Source organism: Haliaeetus albicilla, chromosome 16 (genome assembly GCF_947461875.1).
Source record: "Haliaeetus albicilla chromosome 16, bHalAlb1.1, whole genome shotgun sequence".
Lineage (NCBI taxonomy): Eukaryota > Metazoa > Chordata > Aves > Accipitriformes > Accipitridae > Haliaeetus > Haliaeetus albicilla.
Window position 1 is genome coordinate 2282294 of NC_091498.1, and position 25824 is coordinate 2308117.

The following is a 25824-nucleotide window of genomic DNA, read 5'->3' on the forward strand; positions in this document are numbered from 1 at the left end:
TCAATCGATTACTGTCACGGGCAAAAAAGACTCGACTTGGGGAAAATTAACTTAATTTATTGCCAATCAAACCAGAGCAGGGTAATGAGAAATAAAACGAAATCTTAAAACACCTTCCCCCCACCCCTCCCTTCTTCACAGGCATAGCTTCACTCCTGAATTCTCTACCTACCCCCACCCAGTGGTGCAGGGGGATGGGGAATGGGGGTTACGGTCAGTTCATCACGGCTCTGCCCTTCCATCCTCTTCAGGGTCAGGACTTTTCACTCTGCCCCCTGGGGTCCCTCCCACAGGAGACAGTTCTCCACGAACTGCCCCAGCATGGGGTCCCTTCCATGGGCTGCAGTCCTTCAGGCACAGACTGCTCCAGCGTGGGTCCCCCACGGGGTCACAAGTCCTGCCAGCAAACCTGCTCTGGCGTGGGCTCCTCTCTCCACGGGGCCACAGGTCCTGCCAGGAGCCTGCTCCAGCACGGGGTTCCCACGGGATCGCAGCCTCCTTTGGGCATCCCCCTGCTCTGGCATGGGGTCCTCCCCGGGCTGCAGGTGGAGATCTGCTCCACCGTGGACCTCCCTGGGCTGCAGGGGGACAGCCTGCCTCACCATGGTCTTCCCCACGGGCTGCAGGGGAATCTCTGCTCTGGCGCCTTCCCCTCCTTCGCTGACCTGGGGGGTCTGCAGAGTTCTTTCTCTTACGTATTCTCACTCCTTTCTCTCACTGCAGTTTCTGTGTCCCAGCAACATTTTTTTCGCTTCTTCAATCTGCTCTCCCAGAGGCACCACCACTGTCGCTGATGGGCTCGGCCTTGGCCAGCAGCGGGTCCGTCTTGGAGCTGGCTGGCATCAGCTCTGTTGGACACGGGGGAAGCTTCCAGCAGCTTCTCACAGAAGCCACCCCTGTAGCCCCCCAGCTACCAAAACCTTGCCATGCAAACACAATGCATAAAGCCTTTGTCCTTGTCTGGAAACTTTAAATGCTACTGCAATAAAATAACACTGACGCATTCATTAAAAAGATATACTGTCATAATAAACCACTTTCCAGAATTGAAAATAGCAGGTTGCATTGGCAGAGTACAAGTGAGAATTAGCTCCAGTCTCAGACTGGTCATCTCCGTCACAAAATAGGGCATGTGCCCATAAACGCATATCCACTGATGAGTTTCCTGTTGGTGTTACACCTTCAGAAAGTATGAGTCCATGAGTAATAGTATTAGAAGCTGGCATATCTGCATCAATTTTTACACTGCCACACTGAGCCTTCTGGCAGATGACATCTGATCTGTTGGTTTTCTGTATTTACCTGCCTCATTCACTCTTGTAGCTTCTGAATAAGGAGTGGCAAATTGAGAAGGGGGGAAACGCAACCATTCTGGAAGGGTTGTAATTGATTCCTCTGATACCAGGGCTGATGGTTAATCTACAGAGGGTATAAAGGCGGCAGTCCCTGGGTACGGCTTGTCCTGTCATTGCTGCCGTTTCTCGTGGTCACCTGGTGTAGCCCCATCAGAGCTGAGATAAAGGGCAAAGCGGGTGGTTGACTGATCCAGGAGGGAAGGTGCTGCATTCTCATTACTTGAGTATGGTGTGTGGAGGTCCTTCGTGTCAAACTTCTGGGTTGGAGAGAATGCTCCAGAAATTTTACAAGAATGTTGTCCTCTGTCAAATACGAATTCACCTGGAAATTTATAGCACAGACACTGGTGTTGTCCTTTCCTACCTTTCTACTTATTTATGCTCCAGGGCCAAAGGGATGATGAGAATTGTTTTTGCAAGTCTTCTGAGGAGAAATGGAGCGTTTCCTTGTCATGTACTTCAGATTTTAGATAAAGTTTTGTCAGTCAAGCCTGAGCTGAACTAACTTAAACCTCAAAGTGAATTACAGAGTACGCATAAATTCTCTTTGGCTTCCTGGTGACTTTTTCCAGCAGTGTCCAATATAAATGAAGTTCCCTACTATTACGGTTGATGAAGAATATATTGCTTTCCAGTTTGTCAACTTTTGGAAAACTAACTTTTGTTTGCAGTAAGCAATTTTCTTTTAGCTGTGTCCAAAGCACATCTTGGTCAAAATCATGAACACACAAATATTTCAGTAGATTGATTTAATATGTCATAAAACTGTGTCCTATTTTTCTATGATTTGTTTTTTTTCAGCTAGTTTTAAGATTATGTACATTTTTCTGGTCTTTGTTTTAATCGGTAATTATGCAAGGATTTAATGAATTTATACTGATCTTAAAGCTTGTTGCCTTTCATATGACCTTGGACGTCTTTGGAACACGGTGTCTCTGACCTTGAATTTATTTTCTGAACTTTATGCAGCATCAGTAGCTTTTATACCATCAGGAAATGGAGAGATACAGGCTCTTTAATTTCCCAATTTCCTTAAATTGTTCTGATGACATTTACTTATGATTAAAATAAAAAATGTGCAGTAGAGACAGATTCAATATCCCCACATTGCCTTTTGAGTGCCAGTCTGGTTGAAGAAAAGAGGATGTGATTGAATTTTAGAGAACTGAAGCTTATGGATCTTTGGCAGTCTCCAAGTTATTAAACCAAACTCGGCCTAATTTCACTCTGTGATAACGGTAATATTCCCAGTCCCATGCAGCTTTCTGGCACCAGGCTAATACATCCTTTCAGTGAACTCTACAAATAAATGGAACTGAAGTGGAGGAGGGAGGTAGATTTCACTCTTGTATGTATTATGTATTGACAGAATGCACTGGGAGGCACATGCCAGGTGCTATAGAAATGCAAAGTGCTTTAGTCTGCCCTTGTTAATGAGTTATGTGCCCAGCTCAGTTTTAGTCCCCGGTGGATTATGGGGCTGTCCTAACTCTCACTGTTATAATAAACACGATACAAAAAGATTCCCTGGGTAGTAAATATGATTGACCATTTTAGATTCATAAAGGTGTGAACTTCGTCTTGCAGAGAGAAGTTCCACTAAGCATTTTTGCACCAAAGTAGGTCAATCTAATTATAATTGGCTTTAATGAGCACTACTCTGCAGTTCTTTACCTGTAGCTGGTTGACACTCAGAAGTGCAAATGCCATTGCTGCCTTTGAAAAAAGCAATGAGAAATCAAAGAAGTAATTTCTAATCTAATTCATTTCAACTTGAAAGCCTCGGTTATCTACATAAGCAGGGGTAAACAATCCAGCATTGGTAAGAAAAGCCAGAGCAAATGCAGGCAGCAGTGATGAGCAGCTCTGCTGGCCATAGGATAAAGGTGAGATTCTGCTTTTGGTCTCACAACAGTTGCCTTGCAAACTGCCTAGAACTGAGCTTTGGTGTGGAGGAGCTATTCCATTAAAGCCAGTAGGAGTTATACCAGTTTGTTGGGAGTGAAGTTTTTTCTTTGTGCCTCAAAAGGCATTCAGGTAAAGTAGCAGTGAAGAGAGAGGAAAATACTAAGGAGAATTTGTCACTTAGGCTGTTCCCAAAACCTATTTATGTACCTGTTTCCCCAGAGAGAAGAAAATCTCATATAGCCAGAAATTTTACATCATGGCAGTTGATCTTTATCTTTGGGATGGAGTGTTCACAGGTACTGCTTTGGGGAAGGAAAATGGATTTGAGGAAGGTGTTAAGTATTTAGCTAGTGGGTACAGGACTGGGCTTTCATTCTCAGAAGATGTAGCTCTACAGCAGCTCTTTAGGAATACTGATTGGAAGACATTTGCTGTGTGTTGAGTCTGTATGAGGAGTGGAAACCTTTCAGAACTGGGTGAGAGAAAACAGCAGCCTGAGAGGGCTGGGTTTAGTTAACAATTTCTTTCCTATGTACCCCCATCATGTAGGTCTAACGGGGTTATGTAGTGTTACTGGTGATGGCAGCTCTTGGCTCTGGGTCACAGTCCATGTTGCTCTGCAGTGGTACAGTTGTCAGTCTGGGGTACGCAGACTAGAGACCAAGTGGGAACATGCCTTTCTTTACAGCAGTCTGCATGGAAAGGCCTTGTATAAAAACCTTTGGCTCTTCTCCCTGCTAGGAGGTAGTTTCAGGCTAGTGAGCAATGCTTAACTGAAAGAATGTGGATGGGGAAAAAAGAAATGTTATTCTAGGAAGTTGCAAAGATTTGGGGTTTTTCTTTGGGTTTTTTTTATTCCAAATAACTACTCAAGAATGGCTTGTTTGTTAAAGCCTTTGAACTGTGTCCTGCTCTTTCTGGAGTCAGGACAACTTTAATTTCTGAACTTTGCCATTCAGTTTTCATGCAGTCTTATCCAGATAGACTAGTCATTTGGTGACTCAGTTCCTCATTATATATTATGTCCATTACAGTTTTTGGCCTTTCAAGGTAAGGGGTGGTCTGTTTCTCTTTGTCTGCACAGTGGAGCCCTGATCTTCTGTCTCTTATTCAAATGTAACTAATGGTAAAAGAGATGGTCAGCTTTGGCATTGTCATTCTGCTGTTTTGTGGTCTCTGAACCATTCATGCTCTTGGTTAGATTCCTTTTCATTAGAGTTACTATTATTATATTTTATTATTATTGTTGTTGTTAGTATTATATTTAATTTTACTTTCGTTATTAAATCATTCCTATCTTAACCCATGAGTTTTGGGTTTTGGGTTTTTTTTTGTGGTGGTATTTTTTTTTTTTTTTTCCAATTCTCCTCCTCCCACTGGGGCAGGGTGAGTGAGCAAGTGGCTGCGTGATGCCAAGTTGCTGGTTGGGGTTAAACCAAGACAGGCGCCCAGCACAGCCAGGCACTCTTGAAACATGTTAAATCCCTAAATGCACAGTGTTTGGTGAATAGTATATTGGACTTTGTTGTGGGCTGTGAAAGGATGTCTGAGTAAGCATCTGTTTCCCAGTTCAGTCAGCAGCTGCTGTAACCCAGCTGTTACTAGCCCATTATGTTTACAGCTAGAGGGAGCAGTGCCCAGGAGATGGGTATCTGGGGTCCAAGCTCCTGCAGGGAGGACAAAGGTGCATCTTTAGGTTTTATCTTTATCTGTTCCCTGGGACCATGAACTGAGAAGAAATTCAGTAGAAAGAACCACATATGATCTGTTTTGATGGTGAAGATATTAAATGTGTACCCTACACCATTTGACTTGTACTTTTGTCTTTTCTCTTGCCAGCCCAGAACTGCAGTCACATTTTGCAGGGCCCAAATGGGACAATACAGAGTCCAGGCTTTCCATACGGATATCCAAATTATGCAAACTGCACGTGGACAATCACTGCTGAGGAGCAGAACAGGATACAGCTTGTTTTCCAGTCCTTTGCATTAGAGGAAGATTTTGATGTATTATCTATCTACGATGGACTGCCTCAGCAGGGGAATCTGAGAACAAGGTACATTGTTCATAACAGTGATGTTTATAAACATGTTCCTATTTCTGCCACTGGGATTAAGTCTAGGTTGGAGGTTTATACTGCAATAAACTGGCAGTGCTTCTTCATGAGCAGTTCTTACAGTTGTTTTGATTTCTTATCTCTGTTAAGATTTGAAATGTTTCTCTGAATGCCTGACAGTAATGATTTATCAAGAGTCATTCTAGACATCCGGAGAAGTTAATTAGAAAATGGAGCAAGAGGAAAGCAGAGTTAATGTGCAGAGGAGCTTCCCTCAATCCAAAGGAGATTCTCTGAGTGGGTCGATGGATAATGGGTTTCAGTTTATTGGTCTGCCAAATGCTTTGTGGGTGCATTTAGGTAATTCCCTAACTTGCAGTCTCTTCACCAGCTGGACAGGGGTGATATTCTGTCACATCTGACTAAACTGTTGGATCTTTAGGGGTAAGGAGTTATTAAATAATACAGTTTAGTATGAAGGCTCTCCATGGATTCTGATCTCTGAGACTCTCGGGTACCATCCTGGTACTAATAAAAAGTTAAATGAGAGGCTGATCTTGAAAAAATAACGCATTGCTGTGGTAGGAAATGTTATATGATGTGTCAGACTTCTGGATTTGAAGGGGTCATGATCTCAGACCTCCAGATCTGAGGCATAGATGAAATCAGCTTGGTGACTTGTGACGTGACTACTGTTGTCTGATGTTGTCTGATTGCAGCTGAAGTCTGACAGTAATATATTCAAAAGTAATAGAAACAGTGGCAGCACTCAGTGTTAGAATCCCTAGAAAGAATGCTGTAGTTGTGGACAGTCCTGGAAATTAATTTTACTTCAAACCACTTTAGGACAGATTCTTTGACCTCAGTGTCTTGTCTAACCCAACTGGAAAATCTGAGTTAAAGAAAGACTGGTGAAAATCACCTCTTTATGTAGATGATTTCAGTTATGCAAATAAATCATATCTTCATCTTGCAACTATGCTTGAGAACGTCTTAATTATGGGACCTCATCATTTAATCAGAAGGTAGCATGGTGCTTTGCTTTGGGTATTATGTAAAGGATGCCTACATCAGGTATAAAATCCTCCTCAGGAAACTTGGTGTGGGGAGTAGTCAATGCTGCTCTTGCCCTGAGAAGCCCCCTGGCAAATTGCTCTGCTCTTCAGCAGTGTCAGATGTTTCCTTTTGCCCTTGATGTTGGTGGGAGGTTCTGCTGAAGAAGCTAAATCTGTGAATGAAATTAATTCAGAATTAGGGTCATGGTGGAGTAAATTAGTAAGACGCTGTAGATGAGTTGCATCCAGGTATTGTTCTGAGCTACTCCTATGCATGACATGATTATAGATAGAAGTAACAGAAAGGACATCTTCCTCCAGTTGACCAGTACAACAGAACTCTGAGATGCAACTTTGATACTGTCCTGATTTGTAGCCCTGCATTGGGGGAAAGTGAGAAGACAAATAAGGTCCTCTGCATTACTGGTGAACTTCATGTGCAACTTGGGTAGATAAGTGTAAGCTGTGGGATGAAACCAGGAGCACAAAGCAATGTGAGAATGTTTCATCTCCAGTGAGATCAAGTGTTCAGGAAATGTTGTGTATTTAGTATAATGGAGGAAGGTGAAATAAATGGGTGGGAAAAAGCTATTGAGGAGGTTTTCTAGAGGTCTGAGAGCATTCACAGAGGACTTATAACAGCAAATGAGATAGAGACTCTTGCATGGTGGATGCTTGCATTCTTCCCCTGGACTTATCTAGAGTAGTGACTCCAAAACCTGGAACTTGCTCCTCTGTGCTGTTTGGTGTCTCGCTTCTTTGTTCAGCTAATTTTTTTTTGTACATCAGTCTCACCTCATTAAACTCTGTAGCTGTTGCCCAACATTGTTTTTTTTCTTTTTTTTTCTTTCTCCCTTTTTTGTTTTTTCCTGTGGCTATCAATTTTGTTTTTTCTCAGACTGCTTTCCAAATGTACTCAATTCATCATCGAAGTTCAGCACTCGAAGATGGATGACCATGCGTCATTCATCAAAGCTCATGCTACCAGGAGGCGGGCCAAAATAAGCTGTAAGCAAGTGTAAAAGAAGGGGGGGGGGAAGAAGCATGTTTCTGTAGAGAAGGTAAATGTGTTGTTCAGTGTGTTCAAGGCTGATCAACAAAATGGTTAACAGAGGACCTGTATCTCTTTGCTTCTTCCACTCTTGAGCTTTTTGTTGAGCATCACTGATGTGTTTCAGTAGGTCATGCCTGCATGACTGGGAAGAGAGAATGATCTTGGTGTTGATGACATTTTCTCGTGCTGAGGGATAGAGAATGGTTAGTTGTCTCAATACCCTGCAGTTCTATTTAAGCCATATATTCCTAAGAGCTTCCTTGGCTTGCTGTGTCAGTGTCATGTCTATGTGCATTTCTGAGAAGGGGTTAATAATTGTGTTTATCATGTGCTGGCAAACACCCTGTTGTCTTGCAATTTAATGCAGTGTGAAAGTTCCCTAATAGAATAAAAGCAGACTTAATCCAATGAGACGTTTTCTAATAAACTGCTTTACTGTATATTAGGGAATTTGCGTTGGGTGTTTGTGATGAGTATGTGAATATTAAATGTGTTTCTTAATTTAGACATCCAGGGCTGTTGTCATCTTTCAGTGCTGTGACTTTGCTTTGTTTGCTAAAATCAGAGCTTGTTTCTGAGTCCTTGCTCCTTCAGCTTCTCTCAAATAATGTGTTTATTCCCAACACCATACACTGGCTTTCAGCAGGGACCACTGTAACAGAATCTTCTTTGAAACCCAAGAACAGTGATGGCTGCAGTTTTGTCTCTACCTTGACTTGAGTAGGAGTGCTATGTGTTTTCATGAGTTCAGATGAGATTAACTTCCCTTTGGTGCTTGTATGTGGCTTTCCGTTTTCTTAAGCAATGTTTGTGCTTGTTACACCAGACCAAACTCTCCCAAATGCTCACTCTTCAAGTTCCTAGCTATTCTGAACTGCCAGTGGGATCAGAGAGATGCATGTGGAGACCTGATCTGAAAACTGCAGTTACTCAAGAACAGTCTTTTTTAAAATTCCCATTGTGCTTTGCTGATTGTGTCATTGTTAAGAAGATGCTCCAATCAGGTTAGTTTCCTGATTGGTTTCCCATTGTGCTGGGCTTAGAAGCTCAGCAGAGACCTGACTAAAATTTGAATAGTTGGAGTTATTTATGGATCTAAGATTGCTATGGGATTTGGGAGACTCTTTGCACCTTTTTGTGTCAGACTGTTGTTACGTGACATAACCAGACAGTAGTTAACCAAAAAGCCGCATGACATCTTCAAGCTTTTTCATCTGCTGCTGATAATTTGCAGGACGCTTCTAATGTAAGAATCTTAAATTAGTTGCTAATTTCCTTATTTGAAGTTTTAGGCTTGCACTCAGATCTAGGAAATACACATTTACAATACATCCAGTCAGTCAGTCATTTCAGATACCTAATTCTGTTTTCCTGAAGGGAGCCATTGAATTTATACTCGAAATAGGACTGGTCAATTTAGAAAATCAGATTTTTTTTTTCTTCCTTCCAAAGATGTTTAAAACTACTTTGGAAAGCCCAAGGGACAGAATATGCAGTCTTTTTTTACCAGGAGACACTGGTCACTTGCATGCATGCTGAACAGTGCTGGGGTAACTTTTATGATCTTACAACCCATGGGCTTTCCTTCCTGCGTGATGTGGGTAGGTAATTGCTTTGTATTCTGATCTACCTTTCCTGTTCAAAGGAAATGTGTAAATGATACTGAATTTATTCAGCTAAGAAAATGTTTGAGACAGTATATCAAGAAAAATAACTCTTTATTACAGCCAGAACCTCAGTAGTGCAGTTTGCATTTCCACAGAAGTTACTAGGAGGTGTATATTTACATAGCTGTGAGGAACTGTCCCATTCTGATGTCTATGGAGTGCGCAGGGTTAGAGAAAATGTTTGCAAATCATTACTGCAATAGCCTTGTACTTAAAGAAGAAATCTATTCTGCCTTTAGCTCACTGGCACTGAGTGACTTACCTTCTAGCTCATGTCTCAACATTATGCACAGTGTTTTTGGTTAAAGTGGCTGTTGCTTGTTAGAGATACTCATCCTTCTTCCTTGACAAATGACTGAAGAGTTAAGAGGAGGATTGCCATCAATACACTGTGCATGCGGTGAAAAACCATATGATCTCTTTGGCCATATTTATTTGAAAGATTAAGTATTTTGTTTGAACTTAAAATTATGTGATGCTAGTGATAAGAATCGAATTATCTACTGGAGTGACCTATTTACAGATACAACAGGAATACCTGTATCTTGCCTGTTTCTCCTTGATAACCTTTTAATTACTCTTCGAAAAATTGGATTGGGTGACTTGTTCTCTTGATTGGTAATTAAGTACAAAGCTTTTGATCTTAAAAACAATGGAAGGGAGGAGGAGAGGAGGAGACAAAGGGAACAGTGAAGGAGAGAATTCCCCCCATGTGCCATCTGTTCTCACCTGCAGAGATGCAAATTTGGGTTAAAATAACCTGGGGTTCTGGCTTCATGGGTACTGGATTTGCTGGGGTTCAATACTGTTAAAGAAATTCCTGGAGAAATAAAATAGCATTTGCCATCTGGTAATACACAGAACTTGCATTAGGGTTTTGTGTTGAGTCACCTTTGGTCCTGTGACATATTCCTTTGTAGCTGCCTCATGTCTCCAAGGTGACTACAGTTTGTTTTACTAAGGCTAAAGATAAATAAAATGGAGGGCCAGCTATATCCTTTTGTCATCTTTAGTGAACTTCAGAATCCTACCTCCCTTTTCCCCTTAGCAGAGTCTTTTATCACTTCACATTAACTCGGCAGGGGAAAAAAAAAAACCCAACAAAAAAACACTTAAATTTATGTTCTCTGCTTTGTAGAATGAAATACACTTTTTTTTTTCCATGAGAAGATACTTGTTTGAGCTGCTCCAGTGGCATTAGGGCCTTTTGCCAATGGCCCTGCCATTTTGTTCAGGGGAAGCACTGATTTTTTTAAACTTTGTGCAATAATTGATGGAACTAGATCTGAAAGTCCAGGAAAGCTAATGAAGTTAATGCAACTGCATCTAGGGCTGTTCAATTTTGAGAGGCTCTATCCAATTTTTCCATATTTATTAGGAGAGTTTGCATTAGGATGAGTGATAAAAGCCGATGATTAAATCAGGGTGGGAGGTTTTTCCCTGCCACCATGCTGAATACATCAGGCTTAAGAGGAGGCCTGACTCTGATCTTTCGGCAGCCTGTGAAGCAAGGAGATGGAGAGGTAAGGTGATGGAGTAGCTTTGGTCCCGGTTTAAGGGTTAAAGGATTTGGTCTCTCATGACATCGCTTGTTCTGTACAAACACAACTTCTCTGCGGCAAGGCCTGCCGTTGTGTTCTGGTCTGTACCATCTCTGGTAAAATAGGATCTTGTTGAAAATCAGAACCTTTTATTCATGGCCAACAAATAAAATACTAATTGGGGAAGTAGTTTCCTGGCTGGTTGTTACTCTACATTTAGTCTGTTGGAGTATAGATTTCTTCTAGGTATGGCTCTCCCCTGCTGTGTTTAGTACAGGGGGTGGTTTATTGTTGGGCCTTAAGGTGTTGCTGTTACTCAAATAATATTTTGTTTTCAAAACTGTTTTTGTTTTCCCTCTAAACTGCTGATTAACCATGTTTATAGGTAAAATCTACTAGCAAACGTTGACAATGACTCTTGCTTCACATTAAGGTATGCTAAGTGTATTAAGCGTAGAAGGATTTTCTGTAATTGGACAACATCTAATAGATTTTAATTAAGACTCTGTACTGGAACAGTCTGCTTTTGATAGATCTGGGAGCACTGAATGCCATTACTGATTGAGGTAGGTTTTAAAAGGGTGAGTTTAGTTTGTGGAAATTCTGGGGAGGATTATGGTGTCCTTAGCCTTCCATGCCCAAGTTGATGCAACTCATGAAAGCCTCCTGTTTTTTGATGTTGAGCTGTGGAGGGAAGGAAGGGGAAACGCCTGTGAAGTGCCCCGCTGTAGGACATCGCTGATGTCTCTGCTGGCCAGTCAAGTCCAATGTGCAGTGCACTGAGACAGCAGACAGGAGTTTTATTGGACTCTACTGTTAACCTCTTGTAGCATAATGTATTACACTTCCCTCCTCAGCTTTTCCTCTTGCAGTTTATCTGCACTGTCTGACAACACAGGGCTTTGCTTTGATAATAGGAAGTAATTGCTGAAGCCTAGCATCATGTATTCTTCTCTAGATTCCTCTAGCTGATGTGTGGTTTTACTTCAGGTGGACTTTTAATACAATGACTGCAAGCCTTTTAGACAACAGAAGTAGAGGATTTTGAAGTCTGAATGTGATCTGATGTATGATCACTGTAGACCCTGCAGTGCCCACATCTACAGTGTTCCAGATAAATTGCATCTGCATGGCGAGATCCCTAATAGCTTTCATGGGGTTGCTCCTTTTCCTTATCAAAGATGGCTAATGATAAAGACAATAACTGCTGGTGCTCTACTAATAACTGTTCTACATAGAGAAAGCTTATCATCTTTTTATGCATATATGTATGTGGTGTTTAAAGTGATAGTCACAGACATTTTTAGTCATCTCGAGTCATTTATTTTAGAGCTGCTTTTATTCTTTTAGCAGGAGTGGCAATTTACAAAACCAGTGGGTGAGCTTTTGGGGTCAGAGCAAGAGAGATTAAATTTTTTTTTTTAGCAGTGGAGGGAGAGAAATTGAACTAACCCATAGCCCTTGCATGGTGCTTCTCATTTTTAGATTACAGTTCTTTGAGAAGGAACAGGTCTACTGTATTGTCATAGGGAGAAAGCAGCACAGGAAAGTTTAGTGAGTTGCCTTAGGCAGCACAGTGAGTTATTAGCTGTTAGTTATTAGTTATTGAACTTGGGTTGCCCAATTGCTGTGTTACTGCAGAACTGTATGGTAAGGTGATTACAGTCTGATCCTGCTTGCGTTAGAACGTGCAAAAAGTCTCTTGACTTTATTAGTACAGAATCAGGTCTTCAAAAATAAGTTCACTTTTAGTCAATAGATACTGACATCAGTTAGCATCAAGATGGCCACTTTCTTCACTGATAATTAGTGTTGGTCTCCTATGAAGAGGTTGCTGTGAGCAGTGCAGCAAAGTGATGGATGTGCAGAGGTGGTGGTAAAAGCAGCGCTGGCAGAGCACTGAGGTGTGCTGGTGATCCCTTACAAAAGCAGAAGTTAGTCCTGCTCTGAGCCCAGGAGCTGCTCTGCTCAGTGGCATCGGGCAAATTACTTATCTCAGTTTTCCCATCTGTAAAATGACATAATGTTTTTTCTTTGCAAGTTAAATTTGTAAAATGCTTAAAAGCCCCCAGCTGGAGGGTCTGTATGCTAGGGTGGGGAAAGAGAGTTGAAGTACAACACAGATAAAGTTCACAGCCATGTCTTTTAATCCACTTTCCTGAAGGGAGGAAAAATGTATGAGCTTTCATGTTGTCTTTTGAATGCAGTGAATCTTAGGGTCAAGAAGTTTTTGTATCGGTAAGGTTTGACCTTGAGAGTTTCTCAGGCAAAGCACCTCTTTAGACAGTGTGTATTTCCCTTTTATCAAAATTAATGAAAGTCTACAGGAGATGATACAATCTTACTAGATCGTTGAAGATACAATGAAATGGTGGAGTGCTATTACTTGCAGTCTCAAATAGAAAATTGACAAATCTTCAGTGCCCATTGACTCTAATTCGTTATGCTCCTGTTGGGTGGTAGAGGGTGGCCGGGCTCCTTTTAGACTATTCAGAATTGGATTTTGGTGTGCTGCAAGAGCAACTGCTGACATCTGGTCCTTTTTCTTAATAAAGAATGTAATTGTCTGTTTGTGATTTCATAGCTGTTTGGAAAACATAAAGGCTTTTGCTGTCCAAAGATGCAGTAATTGTCCTTCCATCTTTAGGGATTTCTATAATATTTAGGCTTACAGCTGATTAAAGCTGCTATAGTGGAATAAAAGGTTTAGGAAGGAGATAAATATTTCCATCTGAAGTGTTCAGTAGCTTATGTTGTCACTGATGCATGTGTAAATTGAGGTGTGAAATGCTGTTGTTCTAGTGTTTTTATATTATATATTTTAGCTATTGAAATTGGGCCCTTTAGCTATCCAGGTGCATGGCAAGACATCCTTTCACTGAAGTTGTTCCTGGTTTATGTGTGGCAAAGGAGGTGTATGGGAACAGAAAGAATTGACTAGCTCCAGGGCAAATAGTAGCTCTGATGCTGCTGGATTCGAACCCAGGGCTTTTCATCTCTAGTGCATTGTGAATTACTGGGCTCCCCTGCTAAACATCAACAGTTAGCAACATCTTTATCCTGTTTCTGCTCAATATTCAGCATTCACACAAAGTGCAAGTGAATAGAGAATTAGATATGACATGAATCAATATTACAGCCTTTTTGGATAAATATTCATTGGCAGGAACAATGGGATTTGTTTCATTTTTTTATCATACAACATATCATTTAAAAATCAAATTTCTTATTAACCTACTTTTTTGACTGCACCGGTTGTGGAGGACAACTTGCATTGTTTATTTGTTCCGTTTGGGTGCTTCTTTTTAACTCTTAAAGAAAGTAAACTTCTACTGTTTCCTTCTCATCTGTTGCCATTAAATTTTGTTTTATTATGTATTATTGTAAATTAAATCTTAAGGAGTTAGCATAGACATACCTGTTTTGTGGTGGGAAGCGAGAGTGCAGTTTTAGATGGACACCCGCAAGATAGATCTCAGTTGCCTGTCCTGGGATTGTATAGGCAGAACAGCGCTTGCCTGATGCTGCGGCTTAATATTCACTTCGGGGAGGTAAAGATTCTCTCAAGACTGATGGCTAAAGTCTAGTTCAAATCCTATGCGTGAAAAGGGACGCACGGACTTGGCAGATGAGACCTGGATTCACTCTGCATGTCAGCTTTGGCTCTTTACAGTTGTATAGATTTAGCTTCTTCAGATTTAGGTAAACAGGAGGAGCAGGGATGCATGTGTAGTAAGCACATGTAGTAACAAAGCAATAATTAAAGTTTTTGTTTGATTGTGTTGCCTACGACAGTATTTGAAACTAATGGTAGTTTATATCTTCAGTCCCACAGTACCTATTTGCCATAAATCTAATTCTTGGTGCCTTTCATCTGACAATCTCCATATGCTCTCATTGAGGCTTCTGAGCATCCCTGTGAGACTGTTGGGTGGTCAGCATTTTATATGGCGGGGACTGTGGTGCGAAGTAAACTTGGGGTTCAGAGGATTGCTTAAGACCTTTCAGCAAGCTAGTGACATACCTGAGAGCATAGCCATGGAGTTGCAGCTTCCAGTACTGTGATTTCAGAAGCTGCCTCCCAGATGAACAGGCTCGAATGAGTTAGAAAATGATATTTCTGTTTAGAATGCTTCTGGCCTGAGAACGTCTATGTTTACTCTGCCTTTCTTGCATTTAAAGCTGTTTTGAACATTCATGTCTGTTTAAATGTAAAGTTTAGGTTGTAGGACACTGTTTTTTGCACAGCATGCAGCAGAAGAGTTAATGTTACTAAAGGGCTGGTGTGGATATTGGGGAATTTGCAACACCTCCAGTATGGTAATGCTTTTTTGTTCACCAGTTGCACTACGTTTAGCAATAAGCCTTGTGATTTGCAGGGAGTTCTCAGAACTTATTTTTCCCACTTACTAGGTTTCACACCCCAATGATTTTTTTTTTCTTTGAAGAAAGCCAGAAATAACCTAAAACTGCCAAGTTTTGAATTGACACTGCTGAGCCTGACTTGGTTTATATCCAAACTTGTCTTTGTTTACACTGAGAGTGTCAGCTCAGAATTGCCAAGAGGTTACTAAAACTTGGTGAACTTCTCTGCTAATTTGTGTTTTTCTTTTTTGGTTTGTAATAACAAGACAGAGGATATAGATGCCAAAGTTTGTCAGATATTTGCTTGCATCTCACTGCTACCTGAGAAAGTATGAGAAAAATGAGCATGGAAGAGACATGATAAAAAAATAAAACAAATTCAGGTCCAGGGTATTTCTACTTTATTGCATTGTACGGAAAATTAAATTTATTGAAATTTGATGCTTAGTACCTGTTCGCAGTTTGAGCCATGAAGGCCTCATATATTTGAGATGGCTGTGCTGGCTTTAGGCTCTATAAATAAGACTTTTGTAGTGGGACTTGACCCAAACCCCATTTTAAATGAGTGAAGAAATCCATCCAGGCTGGAATTTATGAGCCCTGTGACTGTCCCTAGAGACTGTTAGTTAATGAAACCTTTGTCAGTGTGAGAGGTAAGCAAAGGACTCTTGTGGCTTGATGAGTTATACTTGGCTTGGAGAAGGGAAGAAAGTGCTGGCACATGGGGTTGGGTTGTACGATGTTAGTTTGCGAACTGTTTGCAAAGTGCTAGATTAACTTTCTGGCAAAAATGTAGGTGTAGTATAAGTCGTCATGAGTGAGTTTAAGGGAAGAGAAAGCTTTTTTTTCCCCTAATGCTTGTTACTGTCTTGATAAGAAAAATATATAGTAATGTGTGTTGGAGCCAATGGGTTATATTATTTTAGAAGCAACTTAATTATCAACCAGCTGGGCAGAGAGAATGGTTGGAAAGTAGTATGGAATGAAATGGGACATGTGGTGTTGGTTGGCAGCAAAGTAGCTTGGAGTTGCTTGGTGAAATATGAACAGAGACTATACAAGGAGTTACTGCTGCTTGCAACATGCCTCTGAAGATAATTTGTTCAGGATCTGTTCATAGCTTGACTCAAAAAAAAAAAAAAAAAAAAAAAGAAAAAAAAAAGGCAGCTTGTTTTTTAGCATAAATCATTCCAACAAGCTGAGTAAATCCAAATGTGAACTGATACTGTTTTACTTATGTTATTACAGTATCCTTTTAAGCTGGCTGAGATTTTTTTTTTTGGTCCAGGGCATCATTTCAGCCTTACAGGGATCAAAATTAAAGGGCAAATAAGTAACACCAGTGACTTCTGCCTTGCAGACAGAGCGGGCTTTTAAGTGTCTGCAGTGTGCATGAACTCGAAGCATTCTCAGATTATGCTCTGCTTGTTTTATTGATGATTAATGAGGACATTCATGGTACCAGTTATTCTGTCAGTATCGTTTAAAAAAAAAAAAGTAACATCTCATTGTAATTGCTTATTTCTTTAATAAATACAGAGAGGAGGGGAGAAAAACTAACAGAACCACTGAGGAAAAAAATTTGAAACCAGACAAGCCTGAGGAAATGCTAGCAGAGAATTAGCTGTCATTTCAGGTGTGTGTCTTTCATCCACACTTACTGAAAATGGGGGAAAAGATCTGCACAGTTCTCCCTGCTGAAAGTGGAAGGTATTGGATGTGTGAAAGAGGCCAAGGCAGCAGCAGCCTATGGTACAGCTGCAGGGGATAAGCCAGGCAGAGAAGTACTGGGTGACTGGGAGGAGGAGGAGGGTGTAGGAGGCTATCATTATGTAGTCCATAAGGACACTGGAGCAGGTTACTGGCTGGACAGCAGAGTGGTGGCATGGAAAGTCCTCCTGGAGACAGGGCTACCACTGAATCTTGCAGACAATGATAGGTGGGAATCAAAGACCTCTCAGCTTCAGTTTTACTGCATGTATTTAAGTCCTTGTGCCTAGGGCATCTACAGAGTCACTTTTTTGCTAGCTTTGTAAGGTAATATTTGAAATGCATGGTGATTCTCTTGGGATTTGGCCCATGATTTGGAGGAGACATTAAACTCCTTCAGGATGAAAGATGATTTCTAAAACAAAGATGTTAATAGGAATGACAAGATGGTGGTTCCCCCCCCCCCCCCCCCATAGACTGCTTTACCCTACACCCACCAGCAACTGTGTCTTTAAAGAAAAAAATCTGCTACCTGTAATGAGATCTGAGATGGGATGGATTGCTGTGGGTAAATTCCCCGATCTCTTGCATTTTGTTCTTTTATTCTATACATTCCATGAAGCAGCCTTGAGGAGGACATCTGTGAGTGACCGCTGACTTTGCATGTGTCTGTGTTTCCAGTTTCCCCTAAGACTTTAGTTTTTAGACATACATAAGTATTTCTGAAGGTGTTCTTCCTGCAGCAGCTGGAGTACAATGCTTATGCATCCTTTTCATCAAGACGAAGTTGTAAATGTTGCTTATTATCACTCATCTCATACCCATTTTTCAGAGGAAAGATTGAACATGTAGAAAGCCTTTTACTGAAGCCAGTGAGTTTCCTCATTTCTACGTGCACATGAGCCAGCTGTCTAGCTGAATAAAGCATATAAAACTTGATTCAAAGTCAATTGGAAGTTACTGGGCTCTTTCTGTTGGCCCTGGTTGATAATGGATTAGTTGAATACTTCATGAATGCACCTTTCAAATGACTTCAGGTTGGCTGCTGCCTTGTTAGCTGGGTGCACAGTGTGAAAGAGGACTCACCTGCTCATTCCAGACTGTTTTCCAAAGACCGCTCCAAAGGGCATGTCTCACTCTGAGCTGTTGTTTTCTTAACACAGTCCCTTATACCTGACTTAGCTTGAATATTGTCCTGGGATAGTCTAGGGGTGTCAGACTAGCACTTAAAGAACCATGTCATTTAAACTGTATATAGTGAGGAGAGTGGTTCATTTGATGGGAAATTTTCTTTAACAGGTGCCTTTAAACTACATGCAGGAAAAAATCACTGAAGTATGGTGTAGTGTAATTTAATGCTGGGTTAAACGATGCAATCCAATGCGTTTTCATTAGATGTTCTGAGACACTTCTCTAGCATTTATGCTTTAAAGGCTGTTGGATTGCCAGCTGCAATAACTATTTTGATTGCAGCCTGAGCTGATGGTGGGCATCCTACCAGAAAAATAATGTGCTCTGTTTTAATTATGGCACCTGCACTCCAAAATAGGAGCCTGCGTCACGGTATATGATATAGTTGTACTTGATACAGTGGAACAGTATAATATGCAACAGATGGAGGTGAGAGCATTTGCAAAGGGACTGAGATGCAGACTGTCCTGGCTAGCTGTTCTTTTTCTAGGGCAAAAGAAGCGTTCAATTGTGGGTTGCACCTGCTGAGCAGAGCAGTCAGTGGGTCTTTGTCTGGTGCACAACTCCTTTCATAGGCGGATGGGACAATTTTCAACTGGGGAAGGACGTGGCATTAGGGAAGATGGTGATATATCACAGAGGCGAGACAGCTAGGCTCCATGAGGAGTGGAGAGCAGCACACCCAGACCCCAATGTATGGTCCAGGCGTTGAGCCTTAGCAGCTGTTGGCATGCTGAGGGGGGCATTGGTGCTCGTGCTGCTATGGAGAACCTGTAAAGAGGTGGTGGTTACAACAGCAGCTAGTTTTTACTGGCATCAGTTCCAGCAAAGCTGTTCTGTGAAGCAGATTTTGCTGTTCTGCTTCAAATGGGGAGCCATGCACCAGAAATATTTGCAATGTCGCTGGCAAACCTGAGGCAAAGAATGAAGAAGAATGCAAATAGAGTAGAGGATTTCTGTGTTGATTTGTTTTGGTATATTGATTTTTGCCGTACTGTGAAGCAAGGGCAAGCTTATGAAGTGGTATTTCTGGCACTGGTTTAGTTGGGTTCCTCACAGTAGGAGCAGAATTAAGCCAATGAAAAACACATTGAAAATCTCACACAATCAGTGTTGGCTCCAAGCAACTTAAGGGGATAATCACTCAATAATCCATTTGGCCAGAGGTACAGAAGAAATGGAAGAGGATTATTCGTGCTGTTATTACCACCCTCACCTTCTTGTTATGGCCCTTAATAAAAACAAGGAACAGAGTTTGCTGCTTTTCTTTCTCATTAGTGTGTGTGTGTATATATATATATATTTATTGCTACACTAAATAACGGTGATGTCAGAATTACTGTTTAATGCATGAGGCCAGTGGGGAATGATTTCATATTCTGTCTGCCATCATCATGTTGATCCCCATGCTTTAAATTTGCCTGGGCTGCAGATTTAGGGAGGAAGGCATGAGGACAGTTTACCAGCCAGGTCAAAACAAGGCAGGGTGTCCTGCCAAGCTTGGCTGTTCTGTGTCTTTGGAACAGGACTGCTGAGGTTTTACAGGAGTGATTTGAGCGTGGGCCTTGTTAAATTACTGTTTCTTCAAGAGGATATTGCCTGAGCTCTTGCTTGGAGGAGATGAGGACATCAGAAGAAGGAAAAGTTTTGAATTGAGTGTGTTGGTTGAAGGCTTAAGAGGAGGAATAACTTTTTTTTTGACTGCAGCTGCTTCCAGTCAGGAATGGGAGGAATTTAATCTCATTTCTAGTGCAGGTTTTCACTGCAGGAGGAGATATGGAAATTAGTGGCACAGAGGGTAGGAGTTGCTATATAGATAGATATTTTTCTTATTGAAGCAGTATTTCCTGCTTCCTTCCGAATAAGTTTAGTTTTAGCACTAATAGGGGCACTTTTCATCTTTTGTGGGCAGAAAGGCTGTTTGATCTGGCGGGGAAGACAGTGTTTGGTCACCTTTTGTGCTGTCAGGCAGCCCAATTTCTTCTGCTTGCTCCAGGGACACTAGATAGACAGAAATGAACCTCTGAAGTTAAGGGCCTGGAGAGATGGTTGGGTTTATTAATTTTTAGAGGTTTAGGAAGCCCAGAGGTTCCCATGAAAATTGTCTCTTCAGTCAGTGTGGAATCTGTAGAAAGACTGAGAACAAACCCTCAGTTACAATTTTATGCCCTTATGCACAAGCCATCCTTTTCTTTTAAGGCCCTGTAACTAGAAAATACGAATACATGCTTACGGGAAGCGTTGCTTCAGGTAGGACTTAATTCCCATTGACTCCTATGGGATGTGCACTTGCTTCCAGGTAAGCAGACACGTAAATGTTGCCCTGAATTAAAAGCAACATCTGCAAAGTGGGGTCCTCCTAATACATAGACCGTGAACAGAATCCATGATGCAGAAAGCTTAGTTCAGAGCGAACAGGTTTACTTGGGATATAAAAAGCACAGACTACTGTTAACTAATTCCTGGATAATGATAAAACACTGTGTGGTGGTTAGAGGAAGAAAAATTGACAGGTTCTACTGTCCATTGTATGTTTTTATTAAAACTGGTCCCTGCATTTCCTGGGTTTTTTGAGTGCATGAAGGTTTCAGTAAGCTATTTTAATTAAACTGCAAAATAAATTAATAAAAACTATGGCACTCTTCCTCATTCTGTGCACAGTAAAACTATTTTGAATCTTTAAAAATCCTGGAACCTTTTATTTTTAATAAATGGGAGCAATTGTTCTTCCAGCTTGTACAGACAACGGATTTTATGCTGAGAGTGGGTGAGTACTTTTGACATTAAAACTTGACTGCCATCATTGGCTGGCAACTGTGTGAACTTTGCCAATAACTGGAAATTTTGCTTTAATAAGGTTCTTGGACAGAGCATGTCAGCTTTCAGTAGTCAGAGTTCAATCTGTTTGAAATAATACTTAGGTTTACTAAATTAAGGCCAGAGTAAGAACAGTAGGGAAGTTCACTCACTGTCTCTGGAAGTTGCCAGGGGACTGGTGGCCACTTCAAGGAGAAATTGCTTGGGCTGGAAATTGCAGTGCACTAGTACCTGATCTCATGGTCAGAGAGAGGATGGTGGCCTCCAGAATTAAAGAGTTGATTTTGTTCTATGGGTGCTTTTTTCATTCCACATAATATATGAGGAGAGGAAATACTCTGAATGAAATATGTACTTACAAGTATTTCTTAAGGAGTCAGAGTGCTTTGCATCACAAGTGATCTTTTGCCCTCTGTAAGAAAGACTAGCTGCTGTTATAAAAAGATGTGGGATAAACCTCTGAGTATGTGCGTAAGGAGCTTTAAACTTTCTTTCTTATCGTAGCCTGTTTATCTCGTGCTACTTGTGTCCTTTTGATCCAGCTTTTGAATACTCTTGATCTCAAATGATACCGAGTAGCAGTGAGTTCCTTTAGTTACTGCTGCTTCTGCGGTTTTGTAAAAGTCTGATTTTTAGGACAGTTATCAGGCAACGGGGATTGCATCTGAATTTCTGTCCTTGATAATAGCAGGCAAGAATCTAATACAAGTTTGCTTTAAAACAATGTTACTTATGTAAATCTATCATGTAAATCATCTTAGCCAAGTGTAAGGAGAAGGCTTCTAAGTTGTAAAACTGTGTAATTGTTTGTGAGAAACATACATTAGTTGTTCTTGGGCTGAGTCAATACAGTATCAGGGATTTAGTGTTTGGGATCTAATAATGCAAGTTTAAAATCATTACTAAACAGACTTTTGTAACAAAATTGACAATTGTCATTTAGCTCTAAGTCTGTAAGGAAAGCCGGTGGGAGGGCAAGGCACCTGGGCTGTGGGTTTTTGCAGTGCTGTCTTTGGTCTATTCACTAGACTTGTCCAATTTTTATATAGTTCTTTCTACTCTGACTTGTGGGCATGTGTCTGTATTCCAGGCAGTTCCTGCAGTGTATCTGCTAGATGATCTAGTGCAAACAATTTTGTGTCTGTGGGCTTTTATTTCCTCAGTGAGTAAAGAGGTGTTAACCATCCCAATCTTCGCTGTGGTACATATTAGATATTAGGGTGTAGGATGAAAAAGTGCTATCCTTGGGTTGTTCTTGCAGGGACAGTTGGGTGGGGGTTGGGGAGGATTCCTAGAAACTTCAAACCTTATCCATTGTAAAACTACACAACAAAGAGTCTGAAGACAGCCACATTGATGGTCTTTAATTAATCGGTAGCATCAGGTTTTTTTGCCTGTTCTCTTATGCTATTTTAGTTAGTGTTCAATTTAATGTAGCTTGTATAATGCTTCAGACCTGTATTGGATATTTTTACTCTGAGGTTCTTGAAACGTGCTGTAAGTGTTACTGAATAATGTCTTGGGCTCGCTCAGCAATCTTAAATACTGCTCCCATTTCATGGATGGGGAAAGTTATTCTGAAGGGCTCAGTGGCTGCTCTGAGATCACAGTGCTGGGGTTAGCAGAGCGCTGCAGAGCAGATGTTGTTAGTGAACAAGGTGTGAAGCAGATAGACGGGTTTAAAATATAGTCAATGAAGATATACATTAGTAGTTAGCCTGTAAGCCAGAAAGTGTTTAAAGCCTAGGATGGGTTTGCCCAGCAGTTGTTGAATAGCTATTGAATTCAAGCTGTACCAGTCTGTTTTCTTTAGCTCTGAAGCTCCCCGCTTCAGACTGTGGCATATCAGCCAGAGTGGCAGCTGCCCCACTCTTCAATTTGCGAGCAGGTCAAAGGCAGAAATGGTGAGTGTAACCTTCCTCTTGATTTCTTCCAGGTTAACGGGTTTCCAGCTGCCTGCTCCTATCGTGAGTACGGGTGTTGTGCTGTCCTTGTGGCTTGTGAGCGATTATGCGGTCAGTGCTCAAGGCTTCCAGGCAAACTATGAAGGTAAGTGTGCCCAGTTCAGTAATTGTCTTGAATTGTAGCTGTGTTTGGCTTATGGTAGGATGTGAAACTAAGGTGCAGAGTTTATACCAGGATGTATACATATGCAGACACGTAATCCAGGACAGGAGTGCCTGGTTCTTGGATCAAATTATACATTTTTTCAGAATTCAAATTGCTGATTCTTTCCAAGTGTAATGTATTTTTTCCTCTCAGCATCTGTGCTCAAAACATTTTTTTAAAAGCTTACTCTTAACAGCAAAGTTAGAATGACTGAGAAGGAAAGGTAATGCGGGATTTGATAGTGGAATCTGCAGGGTTACAGCAAATGCAGTGCCCCATGTAGCCACTGGGATTTGCAGCTGGGGGACTGCAGAGCAGTGCATAGGATGCTCAGATAAGTGCATTTTTTTCTTTACATTCTCTTTGCTTATTTGTTATTTTCCCTGCACCTTCATCCCTAAGTCCTTCAATTCACCTCCTGTGTAACTTGTCATAAATTATGTCTAGTATTTGGTGGTTGTGGAGGTAAAGGATTGTATGTGAAGGTTTGATAGCTTCAGAAAATCTTGGACAGTGGAAGTCATCAGATGTGAAAGAACTGTTTATAGTCGAAGTAGAGTCATGATTGTAATATGACCTGGTGCTGCTGGGTAAACGACAGATTAACCATGTTAAAATTTGAGTTACATTTATGTTGATTATTGAACCTGGAATGTTGTTTGTATCCCCATAAATGGTTTTCTTTGGAGTCCTTAGAAGTTTTTAGCCTTAATGATAATTTTTGGTAATGACTCCAACCAGCCAATTACCCAATACGTTAAACCAAGCAGATGCCTTCATTTAGAGGATGTTGTAGTGTCTCAATGTTTTCTGCACTTCGCAATTGTTCCGGTTCAGGGGAGTTCTGTTTAAATACCCTCTAATTTCTGATTAAAACCTTTGCTCTTCCTTGAGGCAGCAGTGACACTAAGATGTGTTTATTACTCTTGGAAGTGATTGGTGTGTTACCAGGTGTTCAGTATGGCTTAGGCAATGGCGTTCATCTCGGTTGGAGATCGTGCTCTGTTTATTCACAGGGTAAGTGCCTAGTGGGGCTGCTGTTGGCTGGTGGTGTGTGGTGGCTGTCAGGAAAGGTGAGCTCAACAGTGTGGTGAGGAAAGGCAGATCCCATTGCCTGTTTGCAAAATCTGTGCTGGAACATGTCAGTCACTGTGGCTAGTAGACATGAGAGGACATCGCTCCCAAATTGTGTGATAGAGGACATACAGCTGGTTTGTACTTTTTGACATTTAGAGTTCACTTTTTGGCATTTACACACAGGTACTTATACACTTTCTAATGTTTTTTTTATTACCTTGATGCAGCAGGTTGTCTTGTAGAGAGGCTTGTTCCAGGGCTGCCCTTTAGTCACATGTTTTTTAAATTATCTGAAGTTTATTTGACTGGTGATTAGGAGACTTTAAAGCAGGTAACTGAGTGTGTCTCCAGGGGAAAAAGAAGAAATGTACTTAAACTGAGCTACTGAGTGACACAGAGCACTGGTGTAAATGAAAGCTTCATTTTGAGGGAGAGAGAGGGGGGCAGCCTTGCTAAAAGTGCTGCTGTGAGCCTGCCTCAAAACAAGCTACTTGCTTGCTATTTAGATTGTTGTTAACTAAGACTAAAGGAGGATATAAGTGTGTTTTTGATCAAAGGGGCACGCTGCTGCTGTAATGCTGTTTCAGTTCATTGGTAATCTATGACTCAGTGAATAACTTGTGATTCAATAATTCATGTTTAAAGACAGAACGGTGCATCAGAGTCCTTGCAGTAAACGGCTCCTTTATGATCTGCCATCAAAGCATGTTCATTATTCTCCTCCTTCCTTTAAGCAATCATTGGGAAATGCACCAAAAGAAACAGAAGTTTAAGATCGGAAGAAAAGATCTCGGGAACTTTTTTAAAGGAGGACAGGAAGAAAGTACGTAGTTGGAGGTATCAAAGTGACACAAAAACATTGTGCTTACACTGATCTCTGCTGTACCCTGACCCTCTGGGAAATACATAAATTGAGGTTGGCTTTATCAAAGTAAACATCTTCCTAGCTTATCTAGTTGGTATGATGCCTGCATGATAAGATCTTTTACAAGCAATTTCTTGAAAACAGCACAGACATCTCCTGCTCATACCTGGATATATGTTTCTTCATTTCTGGTTGTTTCAGGACATACAGTTCAGCTATACATTTCACTCGCTAAAAAAGGGAGAGGTTGTGTGCAGTGGTGGTAGAATCTATTAAATAACACTTCCACTATGAGAGGTTAGAGATGCTTTAAGAACAGATAGGGAGAGTGGAGTTTCTCAAAGTCTGCAGAGCTTTTTTCAAGCCCCAGGTAAGGCGGGTGCCAGAGGTGACAGTGGGATTTGAGGAATAGCCAGCTCTGGGATTGCTGTGCTGTGACGATTCCTTCTTGAGCTTGTGGTTTTCTGACTTCATTATATGTTATTGTGCCTGGTTGCTAGATCTTCCTTAATCCTCTTTTCCTCGTTGTCTGACTTCCTCATCTCTCTTCATTTAGTTTGGTGTGTGTTGCCAGCTTGTTTCTGTCTGTTTTCATTGTCTGATTCTTCATGTTCTTCAATCTCTTACTGTTTGTTGTGATTTTTCTCTAGATGCCAAATATTGTTTCAAAGCTCAGTAAACAGTAGGGATTTTATATTCCTTCTTATGCTGTGGAAGACAGTGTTGAGAGCAAACAGAAAGGCTGATGTTCTCCTTCTCTGGCCCAGCCATGTCTCAAGGAGTGGACACAGTTGTGACTGAGGATAATGGTGCTGGGGGTGCAGCATCTCTGGGTTTAGAGCACCAGCTCACAGCTTCAAATATCTGGTTTTTCTTCCCAGCTGTGGTGCAGATGGTTCTGCCTGATCTCATGTTGGTCATGTAGTCTGGGTTCCCAGCTTCCAAGTTGCAAAACAAGGTCAGAATGGCTCCTTGTCGTACGTGCTGTTAGAAATTTGCTTTTGTGAATGCACATGCAGCATTCAGGAGCTACTGTATGGCATTGTGGATATGG

At 41.2% G+C, this 25824-nt stretch overlaps 1 protein-coding gene across 1 annotated transcript in view; it reads left to right on the forward strand.

The window, feature by feature from the left end:
• CSMD2 (CUB and Sushi multiple domains 2) overlaps nucleotides 1-25824 on the forward strand; it is a 311633-nt gene that overhangs the window by 25294 nt on the left and 260515 nt on the right. Inside the window, exons 2-3 of the mRNA XM_069802931.1 lie at nucleotides 5103-5319; nucleotides 22656-22768. Coding sequence (XP_069659032.1) covers nucleotides 5103-5319; nucleotides 22656-22768 — 330 coding nt within the window. The remainder of the gene's footprint in view (nucleotides 1-5102; nucleotides 5320-22655; nucleotides 22769-25824) is intronic.